The sequence below is a fragment of the Lacerta agilis genome, chromosome 4 (genome assembly GCF_009819535.1).
Source record: "Lacerta agilis isolate rLacAgi1 chromosome 4, rLacAgi1.pri, whole genome shotgun sequence".
NCBI lineage: Eukaryota > Metazoa > Chordata > Lepidosauria > Squamata > Lacertidae > Lacerta > Lacerta agilis.
Window position 1 is genome coordinate 45,669,331 of NC_046315.1, and position 24,217 is coordinate 45,693,547.

The 24,217-nt window shown below is 38.9% G+C and overlaps 1 protein-coding gene across 2 annotated transcripts in view; it reads left to right on the top strand.

The window, feature by feature from the left end:
• CXADR (CXADR Ig-like cell adhesion molecule) overlaps nt 1-14,309 on the top strand; it is a 31,597-nt gene extending 17,288 nt beyond the window's left edge. The window contains exons 6-8 of one of the 2 annotated variants that reach the window (XM_033146857.1): nt 24-162; nt 2,220-2,406; nt 13,849-14,309. In XM_033146857.1, coding sequence (XP_033002748.1) covers nt 24-162; nt 2,220-2,406; nt 13,849-13,890 — 368 coding nt within the window. In that variant the 3' untranslated portion in view covers nt 13,891-14,309. Of the gene's footprint in view, nt 1-23; nt 163-2,219; nt 2,646-13,848 lie in introns of those variants that run through there. The other variant, XM_033146856.1, reaches the window with a different exon arrangement.
• The last annotated feature ends 9,908 nt before the right edge of the window (nt 14,310-24,217 follow it).

Here is a 24,217-nt window from a genome sequence, read left to right on the forward strand (position 1 = left end):
ATCATTTTTTCTATTTGCTTTAGCGGTGAATAGAGCTGGAACCATTGCTGGAGCTGTAATAGGGACTCTTTTGGGTCTCTCTTTACTAGTTATTATAATCTTCTGTTGCTGCAAGAAGCAAAGAGAGAAGAAATACGAAAAAGAAGTACATCATGATATAAGGTGTGTCACTCTGGCATGAGAAACTGGGCATGAGCTCAAAAATTTAATTGTCGATTTTACAAAATGTTTTGACAAAGTTTAACCAACTTGCATAAAATACCAGAAACATTGACATCTACTCATGTACTTCTTTGACTTCATACTTTTCCCTTGCCCTGCCCTCAGTTTGAAAGCTCAAAGTTAATTATAACACACAAACAATTTCAGCAATATTAAATATATACAATAGTATGTATAGTGTTTATAAGACTAAAATATCCTAACAACTTGCCCTGGGGAAAGTAGTACATAAGCTACCAGTTTGAACTGTTTCACTAAAAAATCACCACCATGTATAAAAACATCCTTTAAATGTGGGGGAAACTGTAGTGTACGTGCCAAAGTTGGCCCCTAAGAGACAGTTTCATAAATGTGTGGTCATTCCTTGGTTCAAGCACCTGGTATAGTATTTTATGCTTCAGCTATTTAGTAGTGGCTACAAAGAAAGCTTCTCGGCCATCATTGCATTCACAAGTATCCATCCAATGCACCATTGCAGAGTCACCTGACCAAGAGAGCCATGCTTTGACACCATTGAAGGCCTGCTGTAACAACTTTGCAAGGCACTTTAGGGACAAAATCACTTAGATTTCAGTGGCATTGGATGCCACAATAAGAGCAAATCCAATTGAGGGGCCTGCAGCTCCATCTATACTGGATCAGTTTAGGTAGTTGCAGCTTGAGGATGATGTGGACAAGCTGTAGGGGTTGACTGGGTGGGTCAAGAGGGTGATTAATCTTCGCTGGGGATTGGAGAGTTATCTTCTGCCTTGAAGGAAGCAGTGGTGCTCCCTCTCCTTAAGAAGATATCCCTGGACAATTATCACCCAGTGGCAAATACCTCCTTGCTGGGCAAGGTGCTCAAGAAGGTGGTGGCGGTTCAAATTCAGGCATGCTTGGAAGAAGTTGCTTATTTATATCCATTCCAGTCTGACTTCAGGCTTGGTCATGGCACTAAAACTGCCTTGGTCTCCCTGGTTGATTAAGTTTATTGGGAGAGAGATGGGGAGAGTGGGACTCTGCTTGTTTTCTTCAATTTCCCGGTAGCTTTCAGTACTGTTGACCACAGTATCCTTCTGAAGTGTCTCAGAAGGTTGGGGCACTGCTTCAGTGGTTCCACTCTTATCTCCAGGGCCATTTCCAGAAAGTAATAATAATAGGCTACTGTTCAGTGCCATGGGAGTTGTCCGGTTGGATCCTGCAGGGTTCCACCTTCGCCCCCCACCCCATGCTATTTAGCATCTGTGCAAAGCCTCTGGGAGTTGTCATCAGGATATTTGAATTGTCATCAGTATGCAGATGACACCCAGCTCTGTCTCTTTGTTCTAGTTGTGGCGTTAGATTGGTGCTTGGATGAGGGGATAGGCTGGATGTGGGCCAATAAACTGAAGCTGAATCCTGAAAAGATGGGTGTTCTCATGTCCAGGAGGTGGGGAGATGGCCTCATTGACATGGTTGCCCACACCTAGAAGGAGCAGGTTCACAGCTTGGAGGTGCTGTTGGATGCAGCACTGTCATTGCAGGCTCAAGTGGATTTGTTGGCCTCTGACTGGTTTGCCAGCTATAGTCCCTTCCGGACAGAGATAACTTTGCTCCTGTACTCCATGCTCTGGTAACTTCCAGATTGGATTGTTGCATGTTGCAATGTGCTTTGTGTGGAACTGTGCTTGAAGGCAACTTGGAAACTCTGGTTGGTCCAAAATGCAGCAGCCAGACTTTTGGCTAGGGTTCTGTTTAGATCTCATATAACCCCTGTTTTGAAACAGCTGTGCTAGTTGCCAGTTCATTGCTGGGTTCAATTCAGGGTGCTCAGGATGGTGCTTAAAGCCCCAAATCCCTTAAAGACCACCTTCCCTACAGACCTCAGGTGCTAGGATTGGCCGGGGGGGGGGGGTTGAGGCGATGTTCCATTGAAATAAATGGTACCAAGTCAATATGGATAGGGATGTTTCTAAGTGTTTGGGTTTTCCTTGCTATAAGATTCTTAAGTAATTTTAAAAATCTGCTTAATTTTTCAGAGAGGATGTTCCTCCTCCGAAGAGTCGTGGTTCAACAGCCCGAAGCTACATAGGGAGTAATCGCTCTTCTTTGGGTTCAATGTCTCCTTCCAATATGGATGGATATGCCAAGACTCAATACAACAAAGTACCAAGTGAAGACTTTGAGCGTACTTCTCCTCAGAATCCAAATTTTCAAGCACCAAAGGTAGCTGCACCTAATCTAAGTAGAATGGGAGCAATTCCTGTGATGATTCCAGCACAAAGCAAAGATGGTTCCATAGTATAGTACAGCGTTAATTTATACTTTCTGCAGTTCAGTGCATTAACTTGTTCCAGTTCTACACTTTTAAATATGCACAGAATTGATCTTGAGCATTGACAAGTGCGCTTGGTTTACCACCTTTGTACCAATTTTGACCATATACACTAAAAACTGAAACTTTTGGAGAGAGTTTGTCATCTCTGAGTAAACATGAAACACTAGCAATATTTAAATTCTGTATGGGTTGTTAAATGAATCCTTAGCTCTGAATTTTTTTATAATATTAGGAGATACTGAACTGTATAACATGAATTGTTTGTCCTTACATTTTTAGAGTGAATGAAATATATTCAACATCTGTTACAGTGATGGAAATGTCTTGTGTAAAAAGATGGACGTAAATTCTTGTAATATAGACCCTGGAATATTTTTTATCAACAACTTTAAACTGAATGAATTGTCAGTTACAGCTAGACACATCCAGCTTGGTTGATTTTTTTTATTTCAGTTGTTCAAAAGGCACTGGTCTCTTTCTCTTGTAGGAAGATAGTAATTTACTGTGACCATGAAGCCACTAAACATCTTGTACTGCTTGCCCCATGAGCATAAACCTTTTTATTTTTGGATACATAACACTGTGTGTTTGCACAATAAGCACCTGATTTTTTTAAAAAAAGAAAATTTAAGCAGAAAAACTGAAGTCTTATTTCTAAATTAACACTTGGCATTCTGTAACCAATACTTGCTGCATGTCAGACACTCTTCTGCGGATTTGTGTGTGCAGAAGTCTGAATTGAGGGTTTGTTTTTTAAAATAAAAAAACCCCACTATCACTTGTGTGTTCTTGGGATATTTAATATTGCTCTTTATGTTGTGTAACGATGGTGAAGGGCTTAAGGATTTTGTCCCCTAGCTTTCCTGCAGTATTGATACCTTCAATGGCTCTTTCCAATACCTTCTGATAATATTTTTTGGTTGTTCCTCCCATCTGTGTTCCCATACTATTTTAATTAGAAAACAGGAAAGAAAAACCTAGAAGGCCATAAAAGTGAAACCTCTACTTAATTTATAGCCTTTTATCTGTTTATTTAAATAACCAGATGAATTACTAGGAAGCCATTTATAATGAATTTGTATAGAAATGTTCCCTGTCATAATTTCACGGATTTAAATATCAGCAGATATTTAAACTGCCATTGCAATAAGCTATATTTGTGTATATTATTTGCTCTGATGTTAGTAAAATACAATGTCCGCATTATCTGCTCTTCCAACTTGAAGAAATTTGGATTATCTGTGTGTGTAGCTATGAAAACATCAGATAAACCAATGGTGTAAATATCTATGATTTTCTTAACTTGGGTAGATCTGATATTTTCATGTATTATAGTGAGTTTTGCATAACTTCACATCAGGACTCTTATGTGAAGTACATACACCCCAATGAATTTTGGTAGTGAATAGATTGTAAGTGTGTAAATAGTCTTCATATATTGAGATGTTTTAGATTATCTGATGCCGTTGGATTGAATTTCCTTTTTTTTTCATCCGTGCCTTTTCAATAAACTTTATATCTGATTGTAAGTTAAGTTTCAATTATGGAATATTCTGGTGCCTGACTTTACTTTTCTTAAAGGTGCTACAAGATGAAGGTATAGTTTTTAACACAACACTGTGACTTAATTCCTTCTTACTTGCTGTTTAATTTTTTCCCCTTGCCAGTGTTTTGGATGTTGCTCATTTGCCTACATAATGTCATAATGTCCTGTATTTCAAAATGACTCCTTTTTGTTTGTTGCTGTGTCTATAATACCTTCATGGGGATTGTTACCATTTCCTGTAAAACTTGTTTATCTACTGCGTTGCACCAGACAGATGGAAGATTAAGAATTTAACTTGTGGCTTTTGAAAAGGAGACAAGTAGTAGTAATAATAATAATAATGGTAATAATAATAATACCTAAACTTGCAATATGAAAGTAAGCCTCCTTTAAATATTTTAACATTTTTTGAGGGGGTGGGGAGCCACACACTGCTACTTGAAGTCAGGCTTGACATTATACGCAATAGATTGGTTGAACTCTGGACTCTTGCTTCAGACTGAAGGCAAGCTATTGTATTTTTGCATGCTTCCCCACTCAAATAAGAAATATTAAGTGTGATAAACTGGCACATCAGGCAATTATTAATAAATCTCTGTCCATAATCTGCAAATTTAGTACACACAGAGGGAGCATTTGTAGGAATATTCAAAAAGATTGACCCTACTGCACTAATTCTGAAGTAATACAGTTCAGATTCTAGAATTCTGCCACACTGCTTAAGAAGATGAGCTGTCACTGAACAATTTTAAATTTACCGTGTTGCACACTTGATGAACATGGGGTATATTAATATAGCATTGTCTCAGTACTCTCTGCTTGTGGTGTAAATGGGCAAAAGGCATAATTGTGTGGTAGCACACCAGTCAGAAGAATTTCTGCATATTTATTAACTTGTCATCTCACATGAAAGTAATAAATGGGTAGAATGAAGGATAGCACGATGTGCCTTCAAAACATAGCTCTTAGGCTTTGGGACCTTGACAGTGTCTGCTTGTTTATAAAATTGCATGGAGATTGTAGTAATAGGAACTGACATAGCAGATCTATATGTTTTAGGTAAGAAGTGACTTGGGACAGACTTTGCTCTGAGCACTTAACTTCTAGACCCTACTGAATAACTAAAACACCAGTCTGAAGGACACTGCTATTATAAACATGATAAGGTCTGAAAAAATTTCCCGTGGTAAACTGTTGGATTTTCTTTAGGCTGTGTGTGTTGTTGCTTTGACAAACCAGGAAGCAGGAGAAGGGAGAGAGGTCATGGCCTGGGATGGCACTGTGCCTCTGCATACCAACAGTGCCAGCACAGTCAGTTCATTATTGTACTAATTTACCATCCGGATGCTGATGATCTGTAGAGAAGTTGTGCAACAGCAGCACAATCATTGTTTGAGAGCGGGGAAGCTGGTATGTAGGGATTAAGGTTAATATGGTCTGTATTGATTTGACATTTAAAAAATAGATGTCAGATACTGATTTATGTAGAAGAAAAAACAGTAGCAACTCAGTTGCTAGATGGGAGGAGGTAGCAGAATAACTTAAGTAAAAGTCTTCAGATGGTAATAGTACTTCTGCTAAACCTCTCTCTGAAAGGTAGCAAGCAGATAAATAAAAATATTAGGTCCATCTGTAAGGTAGTTCATGCACAGCAGTTTCGTATGTTGTTGATTTTAAAATGGCAAGTCTTTTAGCTTAAATATAAAATGGCAGTCTTTATGAAATGCATTTGATTTCAATCAAAAGATGGTACCTAGAATGATTTAACAATTTTAATGTATTACCATACATTTATGCAAATAAATATTTAACAGTATCTTTGATTGGCATACCCTCATAACATTGAACTGATAATAGTTTTTAAAAGGGGATTATTTTTTAAAATGTCAGCAACAAAGTTTTGAATATCATCTCCTTGGGTTTGAGCCTCCTCACTGTTGATAGAGGCAATCTTGATATTGTTTCTCTTACGAAATAATTCAGTTTTTTTTGCATGTACAAGTCATTGTTGAACAAAGCGTAATTCGTTTGTTTAAAGGCAATGGGATAACTGTACTTGTGGACCTTCCTAGGTTTTGCTCATTATTAAGAATGCTTAGGCCCATTTGGTGTTAGTGTATAACTCAGCAATTGGAGCAATAATACAGGACATTAATGAGGCATCATGATAGGTTTTGGATTTGGCAATGAATGCAGTTTGTATGCAATTCACTTTTTCAGACTTCTGAAGTACAAGCACTGAAATTTGTAGGACAAGTCCCAAATTGCTGTAGTTTCATAACTTCTGCATTACTTGAAATAAAGTTGTTAGTGAAAACTATTATTCTGATGCAGTGTCTGAGTGTGTGTTCTCTTTCTACTTGCCCCCACCCCCACCTTCTCCTGTAAGTAATTTTGAAAGGATAATTCGTTTTTGTGAAAGTTGATTGTGGTCATTCTTAATATTCTGCTTCTTCGTTTAAAAATTAAGATAAAAAGTAAAACCATGCAGAGAGCTGGGGAATTTGTCCTGTTTATTAGCATCTAACTGTTGAGGTATAATTTGTGTCAGCATGAAAAATGTCAGCTTATCCACAAGACTTTTTGCAAAGGTAGTCTTAACACATCAGACAGCAAACTAGAAGGAATTGTGGGTTTAGGGTGGCTGTTAGCTATATTGAGGCACTCTTTCTACCATGCTAATGCAGTTGCCTTTGCATCCAAGGGACACTGAAACATGGAATTAAATCTTAACACTTCCCAAGTAGGCGCCTAAGCATAATTTGGACTCGACGCACCACGAAAGCAGCCAACATTAAGCTTCTATCATGTCTGGCTGTGTGTGGAACTTCAGCTTTCAATCTTCACATAGTCCAAAAAGGAAAATTGAAATAACTGCACACCCAGTATGGCCAGCAAACTTAGTTGTTGTTTTTTAATCTTAAGTATTTATACTCCTGCATATTTGTATTCCTGAATATGCTCAAGACTTAGTTGATGCATGCTTTCTATATATTTAATAAGTTTTATGTTCTCCCTTTCATGAAAAGAAAAATCACATAAAATAATTTTAACATAATGCAATTAAATCAAAGTGCAAATCACATGAACTTTGTATTTCCACAGGATGGCGACATGTTTTAAGTAAACATAAAGATGGCTTGTAAAAAGTAATTGCTTTGTTATTGCATATCTGTTCAGCCTTGTGCTTATTATTGGATTTTAGATATTTAACTACAGTATAATGTATGTTGTCAGACACATGATTGAATGAGTAGGGTGTGTGAACATTGAAACTGTTGAGGGTTGTTGTTTTTTTTTTTGTATACCTTCCATTATATAGAAAGAGCAGGTCTATCAAGAATGGAGTCTGCAGTAAGTGTCTGGATGTTCTTGTGTATATATTTTAACTATGTTTTGGGTTTTTTACATTTCTGTTGTGCGAAGCACTTGGAAGCACTTGTTGGGAAGTAGTTTATAAATCCTTCATTAAATCCCTTTAGGATTTTCAAAAATTGGTAGCAGGCATGATAGTTTATTTTTATTCCAGGTTTTCCACAAATAAGAGTCTAGATTCTTGAAAGTAGCTAACCCTTTTCATTGTCGTAACAGGAAGAGAGCTTGGTACATTATATGCTTTCAGGATTTATAAACTGCTTCCCAACAAGTGTGTCTGTAGGAAAGAAATGAAAAAACAAAAATCCATATGCAATAAAAATAAATTGATACATAACCATCTAAAACCACATATTGAATGCATCAAATCATAACAGATTCCATTTGCTATCAGTATAAAATGGCTGAGCCTCCCCTAAGGGAAAGTTTAAGGAACTATCTAAAAGCAAAATACTAATATTTGTTCATAACGGGTTCGTGTAGTGTTTAAGATTGAATTATTGATACTTTCCCACCAGTATTCCAGACATTTGGAAAACTAGAGAACATGAGAAAACCCTAAACTCGCTCATTTTTTTTGTATCACTTTTTATTCATTTTCATCTGTTTAACATTGTTGCAATGAGATATATATTCGTTTACATTATAGCAACAGTTACCTAAGGTTAAAAATAAAACAATAAACACCCAGATGAACATTTCAGAATATATTCTACTATATAATACTACTGGTCCTATAGTATGATGCAGCGCTAATAGTAAAATATATCCCACTCTTGCTCTAAAAATATGAAGAGTAGAATTCGTTTGTTGTCAAAGGTGTGATGCTTGATAAAATTATAAATCTATTTAGGACTTCAATTCCCTTTCTGCTTATACCTTTCTTCTGTTACTTTTATCTAATTTACTATTACTGAATTATACGGGTGCCTAGTTAACAAAGCACAAAAGCTATGCAAGGCTCTGGACTAGTGAATGATTGCTTTTGAGGCTGAAGCAAGCTGACATCTCTGGGCACAGCTGGTGAACTGAGGAACATAGTTGAGAGCTTGTGTTGTAGCTGCCAGCTTTCTCTGTGCTGGATGCTGCTGCTGCTGCTTTCTGAAGTAAATAGGTTGCCCTTTCCCATCACTTCTAATTCTATAACCATCAATACTGTAGTATTCTTTAGTAATACAATATGCTTAACAAAACAAACTAAAGTATGTGTGGCAAGAGGAAGTGCAGTTTGTTAGTCATGGGCAACATAAAACCACCAGGAGCGACGCCTCAGTGCCTTTCATATGGACTGAAGATTTTGGGTGTCACGTGGCAGTACAGAGTTTCAAATATGTGCTCTCCCACATTCTGAGCCTGTTTGCACTCCTTTCTCAGTGACACCTATGCTGGCTTGGGTCATGTCCACAAAATGGAAGATGGCAGGTCTATTGGCCCCAGGTCTATTGGCAAACCAACTGCATTATGAAGACACTGGGTCCATTGGCAGACCAACTGCATTATGAAGATGTCTGCAAATGTGACATGAGGACTGGCAACATCAAACCTGCCTTGTGCAGACAACCACAGTGCCTGGTGACAGATAGGTTGCGTATCCATAGCAGTGACCAGAGGAGGAATGACCGCTAGAGGGAGCACAGTGAAAAGAAACCATGATTCATCTGCAGCAGCACAACCGGGTGTTCAAAGGAGCATTCCTCCAGTGTCTCCTGGGGAAGACGGGTGCCAACAAATTTCTGTGAGACTTAACATCTCTCTGGGAATAGGAGTTCAAGCTTCAGGGAATGGAGTGACAAATGTTGGATCTCGGCCTATAGATTTATACTTTCCCCCATTGAACTGCAAGTTTTATTTAACCCTGGGCTACACTGGTTCTTCCAGATCTTAACATAGTCTTAGCACTCTGGCTCAAGAACTGCTAACCTTAAGGTTGGATTTTGGCAGGGGTGGCAAACTTTCTTTTCACACCGAAGGCCCCATTCCCATCTGGGCATCCTTCTGTGGCCACCATGCCAGAAAGCGCCAAAGGCTAAAGTGGGCCAAGCAACTAATGCAAGCTTTTCCTTGGTACAGAAAGTTGGTTTTTACACCCACCCCCACCAGCCCTCTTCTCCATCCAGACCACAGAGAGGCAGAAGTTAAAGGACATTCCAGCCAAACAAAAACATTCCAGCCAGACAAAAATCCCACCCAAAGCAGGAAATTGATCAATTATCCAGATCATATTATCCACACAGCACCTCTGTCTTTACCATAAGTCTCAGTTTGGACAACATGGTAAGGCAAACTTTGGCTTAACTCAGAACAGCAGAGAAGCAAATATGTTGTGAGCCCACATGTTTTCTCCAGGAGCCCACATGTTTTCACAATCTCACTAAACCAATGTTTGGCTTAAGTGTATCATGCAAACCAGGCCACCGATAAGTACCTGGACTGATGTTAATAACCAGAACACTTATCAACTGAGGCAAGGAATTAAAGGAATTAAAATTTTGTCAGTAACATTGAATGAAAAAAAACAACATAACCAGGATTAGAAAGGGGTGGAGAATCCGAATGACATTGAAAATGAATTTGCCAAAATGAAGTAAATGTTCTTGTGATTTTGCTTGTTCCGTTTCCAGGTATAATATCACAAAGAGTAGGCTGAAATCTGGATCTTGGGTTGACAACCAAACTGCAAAATATTATTTGCCGGGGGGCGGGGGGAACCAAGCCGAAGCTGTGCTGCTTAGTTTATATATATATAAAATACAAGTTGACAGGTACTTTCTTTTAGAATGGGGTGGCCTAAATAAAATATAAACCAGACGCTTGACCTCTGTGGTAAAGTAAGTAGCTCTTCATTGTTGCAGTAAATGACGCTTAATATTGGTTAGAAACAGTAGAAATGCTTTTGAGAAAATCTGAAAGTTTATGCTGCTTATCTCTCACACACGTCTTAAAATGGTGAAAAGTTTAGATGTATGGCATGACTCATTTGCAGACCCTAGTGTCTTGATTCCTTTTGATTTTAGTAAATGTGTAAAAAAAAATTCACTTGGGGGGTGGGTTTGGGTAAAAGACTACTCAAAGACTACATAATCTCATAAAAGAGTTCATCTATACAACATGCACCAACCATTTCCCAGCTCAGCTGCTTATAGCATTATTCAGTATTTCGCAAAGCATCTTAAATAAGTGGTGGAGCAGGGGTGCTTTGCAAATGCATATTGTCCTTTAAATAGGCAGACACTACCATACCTGAATAATAAAACTGCTTTGAGAAAGAAAATTCATTTACCCTTGTGGCATAAATTTCATTGTTTTTTTGTAAACAATTTTGAGGTCTGTCTTACAACCAAGTGGTATATCAATTTTATGAGATTTTTTCTTTTAGTGATTGCATATCACATTTTTGAAGCATCCTATACCACTGTTAAAAGTTTTGATTTAGGAAACATTTGGCTCGGATCAGCCAGGATTTGTTAATGCGTAACAGACTATCTAAAATGTTTTATCCCCCTTCATGATGTATTTTCTTCCTCTGCGTGATGATACTGTATAAACTTCCTTTTAAAAACTGCATTGGTTCTATAAAACCAATTTAAGTTTCATTTCCTGTTCATCCCTAAGGAGTTCATTTCAATTCCACATAGCGAATTTCTGTATCTTGAATATAGAACATCCTTGGTTAATAAAATATTCTAAGATGTAATTATCTCACAGTATTGAATTTTGAAAGAGTTTTGGCATGCAGCTGTTCCCATAGTCTCTCTCTGTGTGTGTACACACACACACACACACACACACACACACACACACTATAATGCAACTAAAGGGGCTGGTATTTCACACTGCCATTACTGAAAAGATGAGTAGTTCAGTTGAAAACATACTGTTCACCAAACACCTAAAATTCCACTGTGTGAAGTAAGGGACATTTGTGTTTTTGCATGAACTGATCTATTGTTCTCACTGTGTTAATATAAACTTGCCTGATATACCAATAGCCATAAAACCCAAAGTTAAATTCCTTCATAGCAAAGCTGTCTAGAGGAAGAAGCCACTGACATGTCAGTTCATCATGTGGGTTTTTATTTATTTATTTAAAAAAAAGACCAAACTTATCTAAGGCACTTGGAAAAAATCTTTTTTGGTTCACTGCCCTTCTAGGGAGATATAAATTCCTGGGACAGGTCTTAATGCATCAGATGAGAAGACTCTGGAAGCGGGAAAGAACACTTCTCTAGAGCAGAAATAGTACACCCTGATCATGCCAAATCATACAAAAAATTGAGACATCAACTCTCCTTTGTTTCCGGTGATGATGTGCTTATAAGGGAACGAGGTAGTTTTGTTGGCTGAGAAAATCCCTTGGTTTAAGATTCCTTGTGACAGGTAGTCTGTTAGTAGACCTAAATTGAGCTAACCAAGGCATTCTGCTTTATTTGCTTCCAGTACTTCTAATGAATACTTGCAACATTAATATCCTTTGAAAGTATGTTGCGTATCAGACAGAGGTTCTCTCTCTTAAAATTTTTTATTCCTGCTGAAGGCCTTCCTTTTCCAGATAGTATTTTAAATGACTATCTGTATTGTACTTGAACTTTTTAAAATAGATCTTTTTATTGTAGGCTTTTTCTATTAAAATTGCTTTTAAATGCTTTATGGCAAGCGGTTCATAAATGGAATAAAAAAAAGATTTGTGGCTATTTCTGCATATCCATTGTTTCTTATGCTATGTAGCTCCTGTACGAAGTAAAAAAAAATCCTTTCCCTTTCCCCTTAACTGGCATCTATTCCTTAAATATTTATCATTCTATTTTCCCCCATTGCCACTGTTTTGCCCCTGGCTCTGGTTGAGGGATTTGGGTGTTTTAGAAAAAAAACAACCAGTATATCCCACAAGCCTAAATTCTGCTCACTCCTAGGTCAGTGGGTTCCTGCCAATACTGAAACTTGGGACATTGTAGCATGCATATTAGTTTTATGTTAGTGGACTCTCATTAACTACCATATGTATGCGATTCTAATGCGCCAGCGAATCTAATGTGCACCTCAATTTTCAAAAATACATTGAAACCATAAAACTATTCGCTGGCACCATCAAATCTAATGTGCACCCTAATTTTTGCGACATAATTTGGCCTCAAAAGGTGCGCCTTACATTCGAGTAAATACAGTACATACTTATTTTTAAAATCCTAAATCAGTTGGTAAATATACACAAAGAGGGATTAGGACTCACTTTGCATATATGCAAGGGATTTAAGCTGTAAACCACTCTTGAGAGCACTGCAGCGGTGAAGGTGTGAGACATAAATTAAATAAAATGTAAAAAGTATTGAATTTAGGGGGGGAAGGAAATGATTTTGTGCAAATGGTTTTTCATGTGCTTGCACAATCAGATAAATATCTTCTGGATAGTCATTCTTCTGTTCTTTAGCTAAGCTGAATGCATCCATCCCACAAGTAGAACCTTGGATCCAGACCATTGTGCCAAATTCAGAAGGTTTTAAGGCTTAACAAAAGACTGAAGCTTATAACACGATGAGTCCTCTGAGTTTTTTTCTTTCTAAAACAGTTTATTTATTTTTTTAAAAAAAAGAATGATACATTAAAATGGTAACAGATTTAGACCTAGAGATGAAAGCAGAATGAGTAAGAATTAAAAGAAGGCAACAACCTTGGAGACAGTTGTGCGAATAATGTCAATGGAACATCAGCTTGCAGAACTTGATAAGAATTTGGAGTGAAAATTTGGGAGGGAGATGCAACAGTGGGAGAAGGAAAGGTTTATTACAAATTGATTACAGAAACAAGCTAAGATACCTACACAAATTAAAATAAAGTAGGGGGTCAAAAATGTCAATTGCTTTGTGTTTTTGAGTTCTGTCTCATACTCATAACCTTGAATTCTACATCTTGCTTCCCACCTGCTCCTTCAATCTTTAGAATTGGGAATCAGAAGTACAAGCAATTCTGCAGTGTTTCTTACTTTTGTAATGTGCACCAGCTTGTTCAGAATGATTTGATTATATGTTAAAAAAAAAGAAAATTCATGTATAAAATATTCCTAATCTGGGATGGAAAGAGTAGTAGCACTTGTGTTTGTGAACTAGGTTTGATATACTCTATATAAAACAAACATACAGCAGAAAGAATCCTAAACCACTTAACTTGATGCTCCCTCTTTTTGAATAAGTAGAACTGGTTTTATTGGAGGGGAGAATTTGGATCCTGGAGCATTCACACAATTTTAATTTCATTGACTTTACAATTTGAATTAGACTTGCAGTTATCCAGCCACAACAATTTTACAGCTCAGGGGTATCTGGATTAATTGTTTTATATTCCAGTTCAAATTGATTATTTATACTTGAATATACTAGAGCTCTGTATTGATTGATAATATTTTCTCTATTTATAGTATGGCCACGCATGCAGGATGGGTGACATAACAGTGGTATAAACTTGAAGAAACAACTTGTTTGTCATGAATTTCAAGTTACGGAACAAATGAAGTACTGTGTATTTTGTCATAACTTTTAGAATCTACAGACAAGATGGTAATGTAGACTAAATTTATATTGCAGGTAGCATTTTGCCTGCTGAATGTTTACAACATGTTTTGCTTTAAAGATTTCTTCCATTGTAATAGTCCTAGACATGAATATGTGGGGAAATATGAAGGTTAACACTGGATCTGCGTGCAAATTCAAAAGATCAACCCAGATAACAATGTAGCTCATATTTTTGTGGTTAATTAATTCAATCTATTTGTTTACAATGTATGAAATTACACTTAGCAATGAATTAGTATGTTTGAAGCAACATGTGCCTTCCATACTGTATATTTTGGTGCTGTCTTTTTTAATCTTCTGATTTTTTTAAACAAACACACCTTTTTAAAATACTTGTGCTTTGTAACACTTAATAAAATTTTGTATGATGATACCATGTTTATCCACTGAATTTGGGAACTATTGTAATGACCATTGATTTCTATGATGTGCATAGTGGTTTGGTAATTTTAAGTGTTGTGCTCTTAAGATTTTTTTTTTGCAGTGAACCTGCTGACTGCTTCTTAGATATTGTCATTACTAGCACTTTGATTTGGGTCTTGAAACAAATAAGAAGCCAGTGCAATTGAATAATATGTTCACCACCAACTTTCCTTCTCAGGAGGTGAGCCCACAGAATTCTGTATTGGCTGATATCGCGATGCAGGAAGAATAGGCTGGAATGGAGGACATCTGGCTTACAAGACATATAAAAGCCACCCATTTGCTTCCACTGAGAAGCATTTTTTCCAAGCCTAATGCCCCTCCCAGAGGGCTATTTAGGAGGATTACAGCTGTAGAGGCAAGGCTTAGTCCAGGGGTCGGCAAGGTTTACCTCGCCTGGGCCGGTTCACTCCAGCGGAGATCCCTCCATGGGCCGGATCGTGTGCACGGCCACAATTTCCGGCGTCTGCGCAGACACGATTTTTCTCATCTGAGCATGCACAGATGCGATTTCTGGCACCGCAGAAGCAAATCCCTGCGCCACACTGTGCTGGTTTAGCGCAGTGCGCGGGGACTCGCCAAGCAGGCCACTCGGTTCGGGGGCCGGTTAAATGACCCCCGTGGGTTGCTTGTGGCCCATGGGCCTTAGGTTGCCTACCCCTGGCTTAGTCCTTCCCTCCTTCCTCCACAAAGATCACACCGCCCTCTGGCAAGACTCATACCTTTTTCAGTACTTTGTGTGTATAAGAATATGAATGGAGGGGAACGGAGGCACATGATGTGTGAATGTGTGTGAATTGGTGTGTGTGTGTGGGGGGGGGGTAATAGAGGAGAGAGATAGAGATGGTAGCCCTACCCATTTTAGTACTGGTCCTGCCTACCATTGGCATGCAGTCCCAGAAGTTCATCCGAGGGAATTTGTTCCTGAAAGATGTTTCCACCACACCTTGTATCTTGCATACTTACCTAGATGGGTAGATCTGTTGACTCTCTATCCCTAGACTGACCCACTACGGCAGTTTCTGTCTTCCCTGGTTAAGCTTATTCTTCTTAGCACTTAACAGCACTTAAGTTAGCATTATGTACTAGATGTTGGCCTCTGTTAGCTTTTGGGGGCTAAAGCTTGGATTGAGATGGAAACAAGACCTCTGCTGGTTCAATCTTATCCAAATTGCCTTTAGACGTTTTGTTTCTTTTCTTTTCTGGTAAAAAGTGACAAATACATTTAATAAAAAAATAAAAAAATAATGAATTCTAAAATTAATTTATTCCAACAGGCCTTTGTGGGATGTTAATGACTTGGTCAGATTCTGATACTGGTACTATTGACTTTGCTATAGTTTCTATCTGTTTCTGTTTTTATTGTTTGATCGATTATTTGTATTTGATCCCCCCCCCCCATTTTAATTTCTTGTACCCTGCCCTAGTTTCACTATGTGAAGAAAGGCAGGGTAGAAACATTTTAAATTAAAAATTAAAAGAAATAAAATAAGATTAAAAGAAACAAATTCTATCCTTTTAAATAGCTTCTAAATATATAATAAACTGAAGGACCACATCTCAGTGGTAGAGCATCTCTGGCTTGTATGTAGAAGGTCTCAGGTTCATTCCTTGGTAGCCCCAGGTAGGGCTACCTGAGATTCCTGTCTGAAACCCTGGAAAATGGCTGCCGGTCATTGTCTTGTACGGATTTTTGTCCGAATCGATACAAGGCAGTTTCATATGGAGTCTCAGATTAGTCTTTTAGCAATTTGGTTGCCACTGTATACATTTTCTATAGTTTACATAGCAACATGATGTTATCTGCAATTAGACCTTGGAACTTGAAAGATGTGCTAAGAAACTGAATATGAACTCCTTTTCAGTGCCTCTTCAACACTTGTATCTTCCATCATACTGAGATTTGAAGCATTTTTTTACTCATTTTATTTTACTGTAAGGTAATAGTCATATTCCAGACCCTGAGCTGATATAAACTAATTTTAGCATGACCTTTCCATCAAATCCTGGGGGGATGCTTCTATTTAAGTTCATAAGGTACCTCACCATTCTATCCCATCCTTCAGTACGAGTAGGGACATTGAGGTGTGGCCAGATTGCAACATTGTTAGGTTGATTCACGTTTAATTTAAATCCAGGTGATTAATGAAGGGAGGAGGAAGATTGGCAACCTGTGCAATTACTTCCCTTGAAGCTCTGTGTTGGGAAGAGGTTAGAAATAAACAAGAAGTTCTTGGTATGTGAAGCCTGCTGTGTGGAACTAAAAGTGCCTTGCTGGCCATAATGTTTGTTCTGAATAACAGATAAAGAGGTAGTTTGACATAGCACATGATTTGACCCTAACATTTCTACTATAACAAATAGGTGCTTAGAATGGTTTATGATGATGTGCCGTCAGCAAAGCAAAGCTGTTAGGTCTGGGTTTTGTAGAAAGGAATATCAGTAAGAATATTTCGGCTGGAGGTGTTAGGGCCCTCTCAAATAATACAAAGCCAACACAGGGGTCACTAAACTTGAGTACACTGTGGGCTGATTTTATGATTGTGTAAAAGCAACAGAGAAGTCATAAGAATATGAAAATATCAGAATAAATACATCCACTGTGGTAAGCCATACTTCCTGAATTCTGAGGCTTTAGGCAGCTCCTTAAAAAAACAAAGTTTTGTATGACTTGCTGAAGAACCAGGAGGTTTTGATCTAATGTTATATTATGTAAAGTATAATTGGATATTTGATGCCATATACAAAGTATTGAAAATGACACTCATAGTTTAAAAATTATTTTGGGATAATTGCTTTTATTGCTCAGTTTCAGATTTCCTGAAATAGATTGCTACACAAGCAGGTCAGCTAAGACAACATTCTTGCATTCTGTTAAAAACAACAACTAGTAGTTGGTCTTTCTTCCTGCAAACGGTGTGTGTTGCTCTTTCAGGCAGAAAGCAGTACCGGTAGTTTATTACCAGGGATTATCTCTTTCTGTGGGCTGGTTGACTCACCCACAGAAAATGTGCTTATTCAGGAAGTCTGCAATCCTTAAACCTCTTGTTTGGAAACAGATCTCTTGGAGGTAACTGAACAGCTCTGAATAAAGAGAGTTGTGGGTGGCTATTGTAGTCTGGAGAGTCCATAGACAGCTTTCCGGGTCATGTGGCCAGCATGATTAAACTGCTTCTGGTGCAATAGGACACTGTGACAGAAACCATACCGCACGGAAACGCTGTTTACCTCCCCGCCGCAGCCTTACCTATTTATCTACTTGCACTGGTGTGCTTTCGAACTGCTAGGTTGGCAGGAGCTGGGACAGAGCAACAGGAGTTCACCCCCTCACAGAGATTCAAACTGCCGACCTTCTGATTGGCAAGCCCAAGAGGCTCAGTGGTTTAGACCACAGCGCCACCCTAAACAACACCACCACACTAAAAGCCTACACACCTTGACACAGTGTGTTCATGACCCATCATACATGCATCATGAACTAACTCTTTTTACTTCACATCAGCTGACTCTAGCTTCCTCCCCAAATGTGTTTTAAGTTTATATCTATTTCTAACAGTAGTATGAGGCTTTGAGGTGGAAGCTGCTAAAGTAAATTGCTGCTCTTGCAAAGGAGCTATTTCCTCGTCTTCTCCCCCCCCCCAGCAGCACCTCTATCTAAACCTCCTTTTTAAACTTGGAGAAGCATATGCTTCTTCCTAAACATGTGGCTCTCCAGTAAATATAGGTCCATGGTAGAAAGGAGGGGACTGCACAAGCTTGGCAAAAATGCATAAGCTGGATCAAAAGGCATGGTTGAAAGCCCATCCAGTACAGTAGTTAGATCTTTGGAAAAGAATCAGGGAGATCCAAGTTCTGATCCCCACATGGCCAAGAAGCTAGGTGACCTTGGTCTGGTTGCTGTCTTTCAGCCTATCTGCCTCGCAACAACTAGGTGCTGCGCTGAAAAATGTAATAAAAATGTAATAAATGTGGATAAATGTAATAAATGCTGATTGTCAGATGCTGAGGAATAACCAAAGGAGATATTTCTTATCTTGAATATTAGCAAATGGTGTTAACCCAAAGAAATCACAGTTTGCCTCTCATATCCAATTTGTTTTCAGCACAGCCTATGGCTAAGGTTTACATTTGTGTGCAAATGACTTTTCTCGCTGTGTTCATAGGTCATGAAATGGGGATATTCAGAATATGGTTCATTTGTCTGAACTTTTGTAACGTCCTTTGCTTTTAGGCTGAGCTGACAAGTAAATATTTAAAGAGTTTGTCTCAGAAATGTAATCTGCATGCATGGAAAGTGTTGAGTACAACTCAAACAAGACATAGTGGGACGCTGGGGACTTAGGATAATTGACTGGGGTGTGTCTAGGTTGTCATCTTGACTTGCTCTCCAGTTAGAAGTAGCTTAACATTATGTGAAGTGAATTTCTGAGTCCTAGTATCTTTTCCTAAGTGTCTATTCAGGGTAACTGAGACATGGAATTATTATAATAAGAAGAATGAAAAATAGCCCGAGCCCAAGTAGTTATAATGTTAGTGAATAGTCCATGACATGAACTAGTGTCTGAAGGGGGTGACAGGCTCAAAGAAGACTGACAGCCGATAACAAATGTATAACAAGGTGGCAGAGCATACATAATTCACCTTATCAAATACACCAAGAAGTATAAAGATAGGTTGTCCCAACTCAATATTTGGAATTCTAATTAATCTCAAATGCGTGTCATATGGCTAATACCCTGGGATCTGTGCTGATACACAGGATAATCTCATTAATAGTATTTAGCCAATAATGTAATGAGATAAAATGAGTGCTTAGAGCAACTAGATACCAATCAAAACCAAGAAGAACCTAATTCCCTTTATTTTTCTCATACCTTCCGTTTATTTCCTAGCTGCTACAATGGGTATTTAGAAGAAAACCTTTTATTAAATTAGGCCAAATGCTAAGTAATGCAGGCTTGTAATTTAGGATTACAATTAAATGTTTGGTAATGTTTCCACAAGTCTGTTGATGGGGGGGGGGGGGTAGAGAGAGAGGCGAAGAATAAAAATGTGCCTGTGTCTCTACTGAGATGAACAGAATTATTTTTCCTGCTCATCTCATCTGATCTAAGTGGAACTGAGCTGCAGCAGCAACAACAACAAAGAGATCCATGCACAAAGGTGTGCAGTATCTCAGTTGTCATGACGTGGTGTAGAATGGAAATCAAAAGCACTCTCCCTATGGGAATCCAATGTTTCACTTTTCCTTGAAACTGGCCTCTGAAGCCTTTTGAAAAACATCTTCAATAATGCGGTAACTTTCTGAATTCATCTATCACAGTCAGAATTCAGTAAAATGACACCGTGGCTATGCTTTATGGCTATATGGGGAGCTAATGTGTTTGTGTCTTTGTATACACAGACACACAAGCCTAATCCAGTTCCATTCATTTCAATAAACTGAATCAGCATTTAGTGCAGCTGCCTGTAGCAGCAAGTTATAGATGGTTAGACTGAACGTCTCTTGTTGTGAGCCTCATTCTAACTATTTTTAGAGGTTTGGGAGGCGGAGATGCACATTCATCTATTCCCCTTATGTTGTTTTATTAATTTCAAAACAGCTATTGAATTAATTAAAGAAATTATGCACACCTTGTATATTTAAAAGGGAAGATTATTCCTTCCTATTCTGCTTAAGGGGAAACTAAGTCGCATTAAATGATGTAGCAAAACAACTGGGAAGGTAAGAAGCTGCTTTGCAGGCCTCTAATTAGATGCTGATGCAGGTGGTGCTGTGGTCTAAACCACTGAGCTTCTTGGGCTTGCCGATCAAAAGGTCGGCGGTTCTTATCCCCACGACGGGGTGAGCTCCCGTTGCTCGGTCCCAGCTCCTGCCAACCTAGCAATTCGAAAGCACGTCAAAGTGCAAGTAGATAAATAGGTACCACTCTGGCAGGAAGGTAAATGGGGTTCCTGTGCGCTGCTCTGGTTTCACCAGAAGCAGCTTAGTCACGCTGGCCACATGACCCGGAAAAGCTGTGGACAAACACTAGCTCCCATGGCCTGTAAAGCGAGATGAGTGCCGCAACCCCAGAGTCATCTGCGATTGGACTTAACTGTCAGGGGTCCTTTACTTTTACCTTTTTAATCAGATGCTGAAGCAAACATGAACTTGTCATATGAGAAATGGTCCAGATATGCACTGTAGTCCCTGGAAAGACTGATTTAAACATTATGATGAATTCCGTACTTGAAACTGGTGGCAAGGGAAGATTGCGAGTGGGAGGAAGTCAAAATAAAGTTTCTGAGCAGAGTGTGGCACTACTTTTGAACCAGTTTGCTATGCAAATTAGATGGGAGGTGAGACGTTGATCTGAAAAGCGGATTGCTTTGGATTAGACCCCCACCAAGACAGCAGTTTAATCTGGCAGCCAATTCACAACCAAACTAATTTTGCAAAGAACCTGCAACTGAAGAACAGGCTGTCACATTGTAATGAAAACTAGGGTGGCAGATTTCCTAGTGAGTGACAGACTGTGTGGTTTGCTCATATGAAATTCTATGGCAGATTTAGGAACGGCAGAGAGCAAGCAGAATGAAGCATCAGTAGTAAGCAAGGATCCTACCCCTGCTTTTCCCATCCTTAAACAGAGGACACATTGACTTATTCCCCTCATTCCACCACTCCCAACCAAGGTTACAGAAACAGAATTTTGCTCTCTGCTTATATTTATGCTGCTGAACAAGGAGCTTCTAAAGAGAATTCTTTAGTACTTGAACTTATTTAACAAGATTTATCTACCTTTAAACCAACACAAACCGATAACAGAACAATCATTAAACACAGCACCATCTTAAATTACAGTCGTACCTTGGTTTTGGAATGGAATGCGTTCCAGAAGTCCGTTCGACTTCCGAAACGTTCAGAAACCAAGGCGCGGCTTTCAATTGGCTGCAGGAGCGTCCTGCAGCCAATCGGAAGCCGCGCCAGATGTTCAGTTTCTGAGGCAAAGTTTGCAAACCTACTTCCGGGTTTGCGACTTTCGAGTTCCAAGTTGTTCGTGAACTAAGCTGTTCAAAAACCAAGGTGTGACTGTACCCTTATTTCAAACCCAGTTCAGGAGGAATTTGTTTTATAATAATCTTTTTGCCATTTAAGTTCCACTAGGTTCCTGGGTCACAAAACGTGAGTTGAAAGGGGCTTGGAATAGGTGCAAGCCTCTCCTTGTTCTGTCACTTGGAGTGGGGGGGACTTGGACTGGCATAAACTTTTCTGAGCCCCCAGTGAGCAGGGGTGTTTTATGCTGGCATATCTTTGGCTCAGCCAAGGTGAAAGACCTGATACTTGCTGAACCCAGTCTCAGCTGGGAAAGCCCAAGATCCATGCAGTCCAAACTCTCATCCGGGTGGATCTTGAGTTTGGATTGCCCTATGAGTGGTTTACATAAAACCGCACAAAATATTCATATACAAACAAACTTTAAAAGCAAGTAGACATAACACTGATCAAGATATCGATTAAAAACGAGCAATTTTAAAGCATATAAATCATAAACATTGCAGAGAGCTAGTACAAGGAAATAGATATGTTTTAGGTGTGTGTGTGTGTGTGTGTGTGTGTGTGTAATAGCATTGTTTCTCCAAGGTGATGCAAGCTTTGCAAAGAGTGGCTATAGGAATATGAAAAATGACAGGTGGAATTAAGACTCCAAGCTCCTCAGAAGGAATGAGGTCAGGTTTGGCAAGATACATTAGTATCACCTACTGAGGCCACTAGAAATAATAAAATATGCTTGAAATCATGTACACAATACATTGCTACCTGTTATTAAACATTTTTTGGGTGATTTTAAAAAATGCATTATATAAAAAACAATTCTGGTATCATATGAAAACTGATGGGAAAATACAAAGTTTCTTCACACACATGAAAGATAAGTAGTGGCTGGGATAGATATAATTATGGTCTCCTGAAAGCTAGGTAATATCCTGATGTCCAGGTCATACAAATTATTGGTATGGGGGACACTGTGACTCAGTGGGAGAACATCTGCTTTGCATGCAGAAGGATGCAGATTCAATCAAGGTGAGTCAATGGTCTGACTCTATGTAAAGCAAATTCCTATCATTCCCAATTGGTCTTTATCCAGCATGGTGGTTTTTGTGCTGCCTGTGATGTCTGTGTTGCAGGAGGTTTCTAAATATTGCCAAATAACCACAATGTTAATTTAGGGAAAACATGCAATATACTTTTCCTTCTGAAAAAAACAAACCCTGGTCCACTATTCTTTTACCTTTTAAAATGCAAAAGTTAACCTCTACACTGACTTTTAACAACACTTCATTGCAGGCAGGCAACAATGAAATCCATTTATGGCCAGCATAAAATGCAGATGAAGACATTAAGTTATTTCTACATTAGTTTTTGAAATGTGATAAAAACTGATAAGGATTTCCTGCCAGCTCCCTCAGCCAAAAAGCGAGATGAGCGTCCCAACCCAAGTCATCCACGACTGGACCTAATGGTCAGGGGTTCCTTTACCTTTACCTTTATGATAATGGTAACTGGAGATGCAGTGAGTCTTTAGTAGATAGAACTGCTGATATATATAATCTGCAGGACTGAGATATGCTTAGAAGAGAGAGGATGTTGGAATAACCAAGGTTAGGATGTGAGAAGAGAAGCAGCATTGCTCTTTATTAAAAAGAAACATTACAGCTCAGGTCTATACTTGGAGCAGCAGAACCTGTATCAAGATGTTGCAGAGCATCCTTATCTCCCAGCAGGAGTGCTTCTGTTCAGAGTGCCAGCAGGTATTTCCATTTCTTGTCCATTTTTCTTTCTTTATTGTCAGTATTTCCTGACTACTGAGCATGCTCAGTATTCACTGGGCTAGCTGGGCTAAGAGCCAGTTAGAGGGGCAGACTAGGAACTGGGAAATCAGGGTTCTAATCCCCAATAGACCATGAAACTCATGTGATCTTGGGCCAGTCAGAGTCCCTCAGCCTAAACTACCTCAAAGGGTTATTGTGAGGATAAAATGGAGTGAGGGGCTTCCCTGGGTTAGTTGTAAAGGCATTTTGTGACCTTTCCATGGATACTATGTAATCTGAAAGTGTCTTTGGTTTTATTGCGAATTCACCGAATATAACTCAAACAAGGCTGTATTTCAAGAGTTTTCTTTTTGGGGTCTCTAGCAGATGGCCATTTGCGGGGGGTGGGGGTGGAATAGTGTTTGCACCTTCAAAGGGACGGGGGCTATTTACTATGAAAGCTCCCTTTCCCAAAACCTTATCTTGCTAGTTTTAAAATTGTGCTGTTGTAGCATAGACACTAAAGACCTATGCTGCCCTTCTGCTTTTAGTTATTCAAATACGTCTCTAGACTGCTTAATATTTAAACAAACTCTAAAATATCACAAAACAATGAAACAGCATAGTAAAAAAAACAGCAAAATAGCATTATGAAGATAGCAATTCAGAAATAACAGGGTTCAATCTGGTGGGTGGGTGAAAGCCTGGGCAAAAAGATGTCTTCAGGAAACATCCAAGGCAATGTAATATGGGCAGGCAATTTGAACTAACACACAAAGATTCTCACCCCATTGCCTTGTGGAGGGCAAATGTCTGATGCTGGGAGCCTCCTATACTCACAAGTTCTCCCTGCATGGTTTAAGCTCCCTTCAGGTGCTATTGCCTGAAAGGAAACACAGGTAGAGCAGGCCTGTATGGTTTAGCTCTATCACCCAGATCCAGCTGACTCCTCTGTTCCCTTCAGGAATTTTCATCTGCAGTGAGGAACCTTGTGTA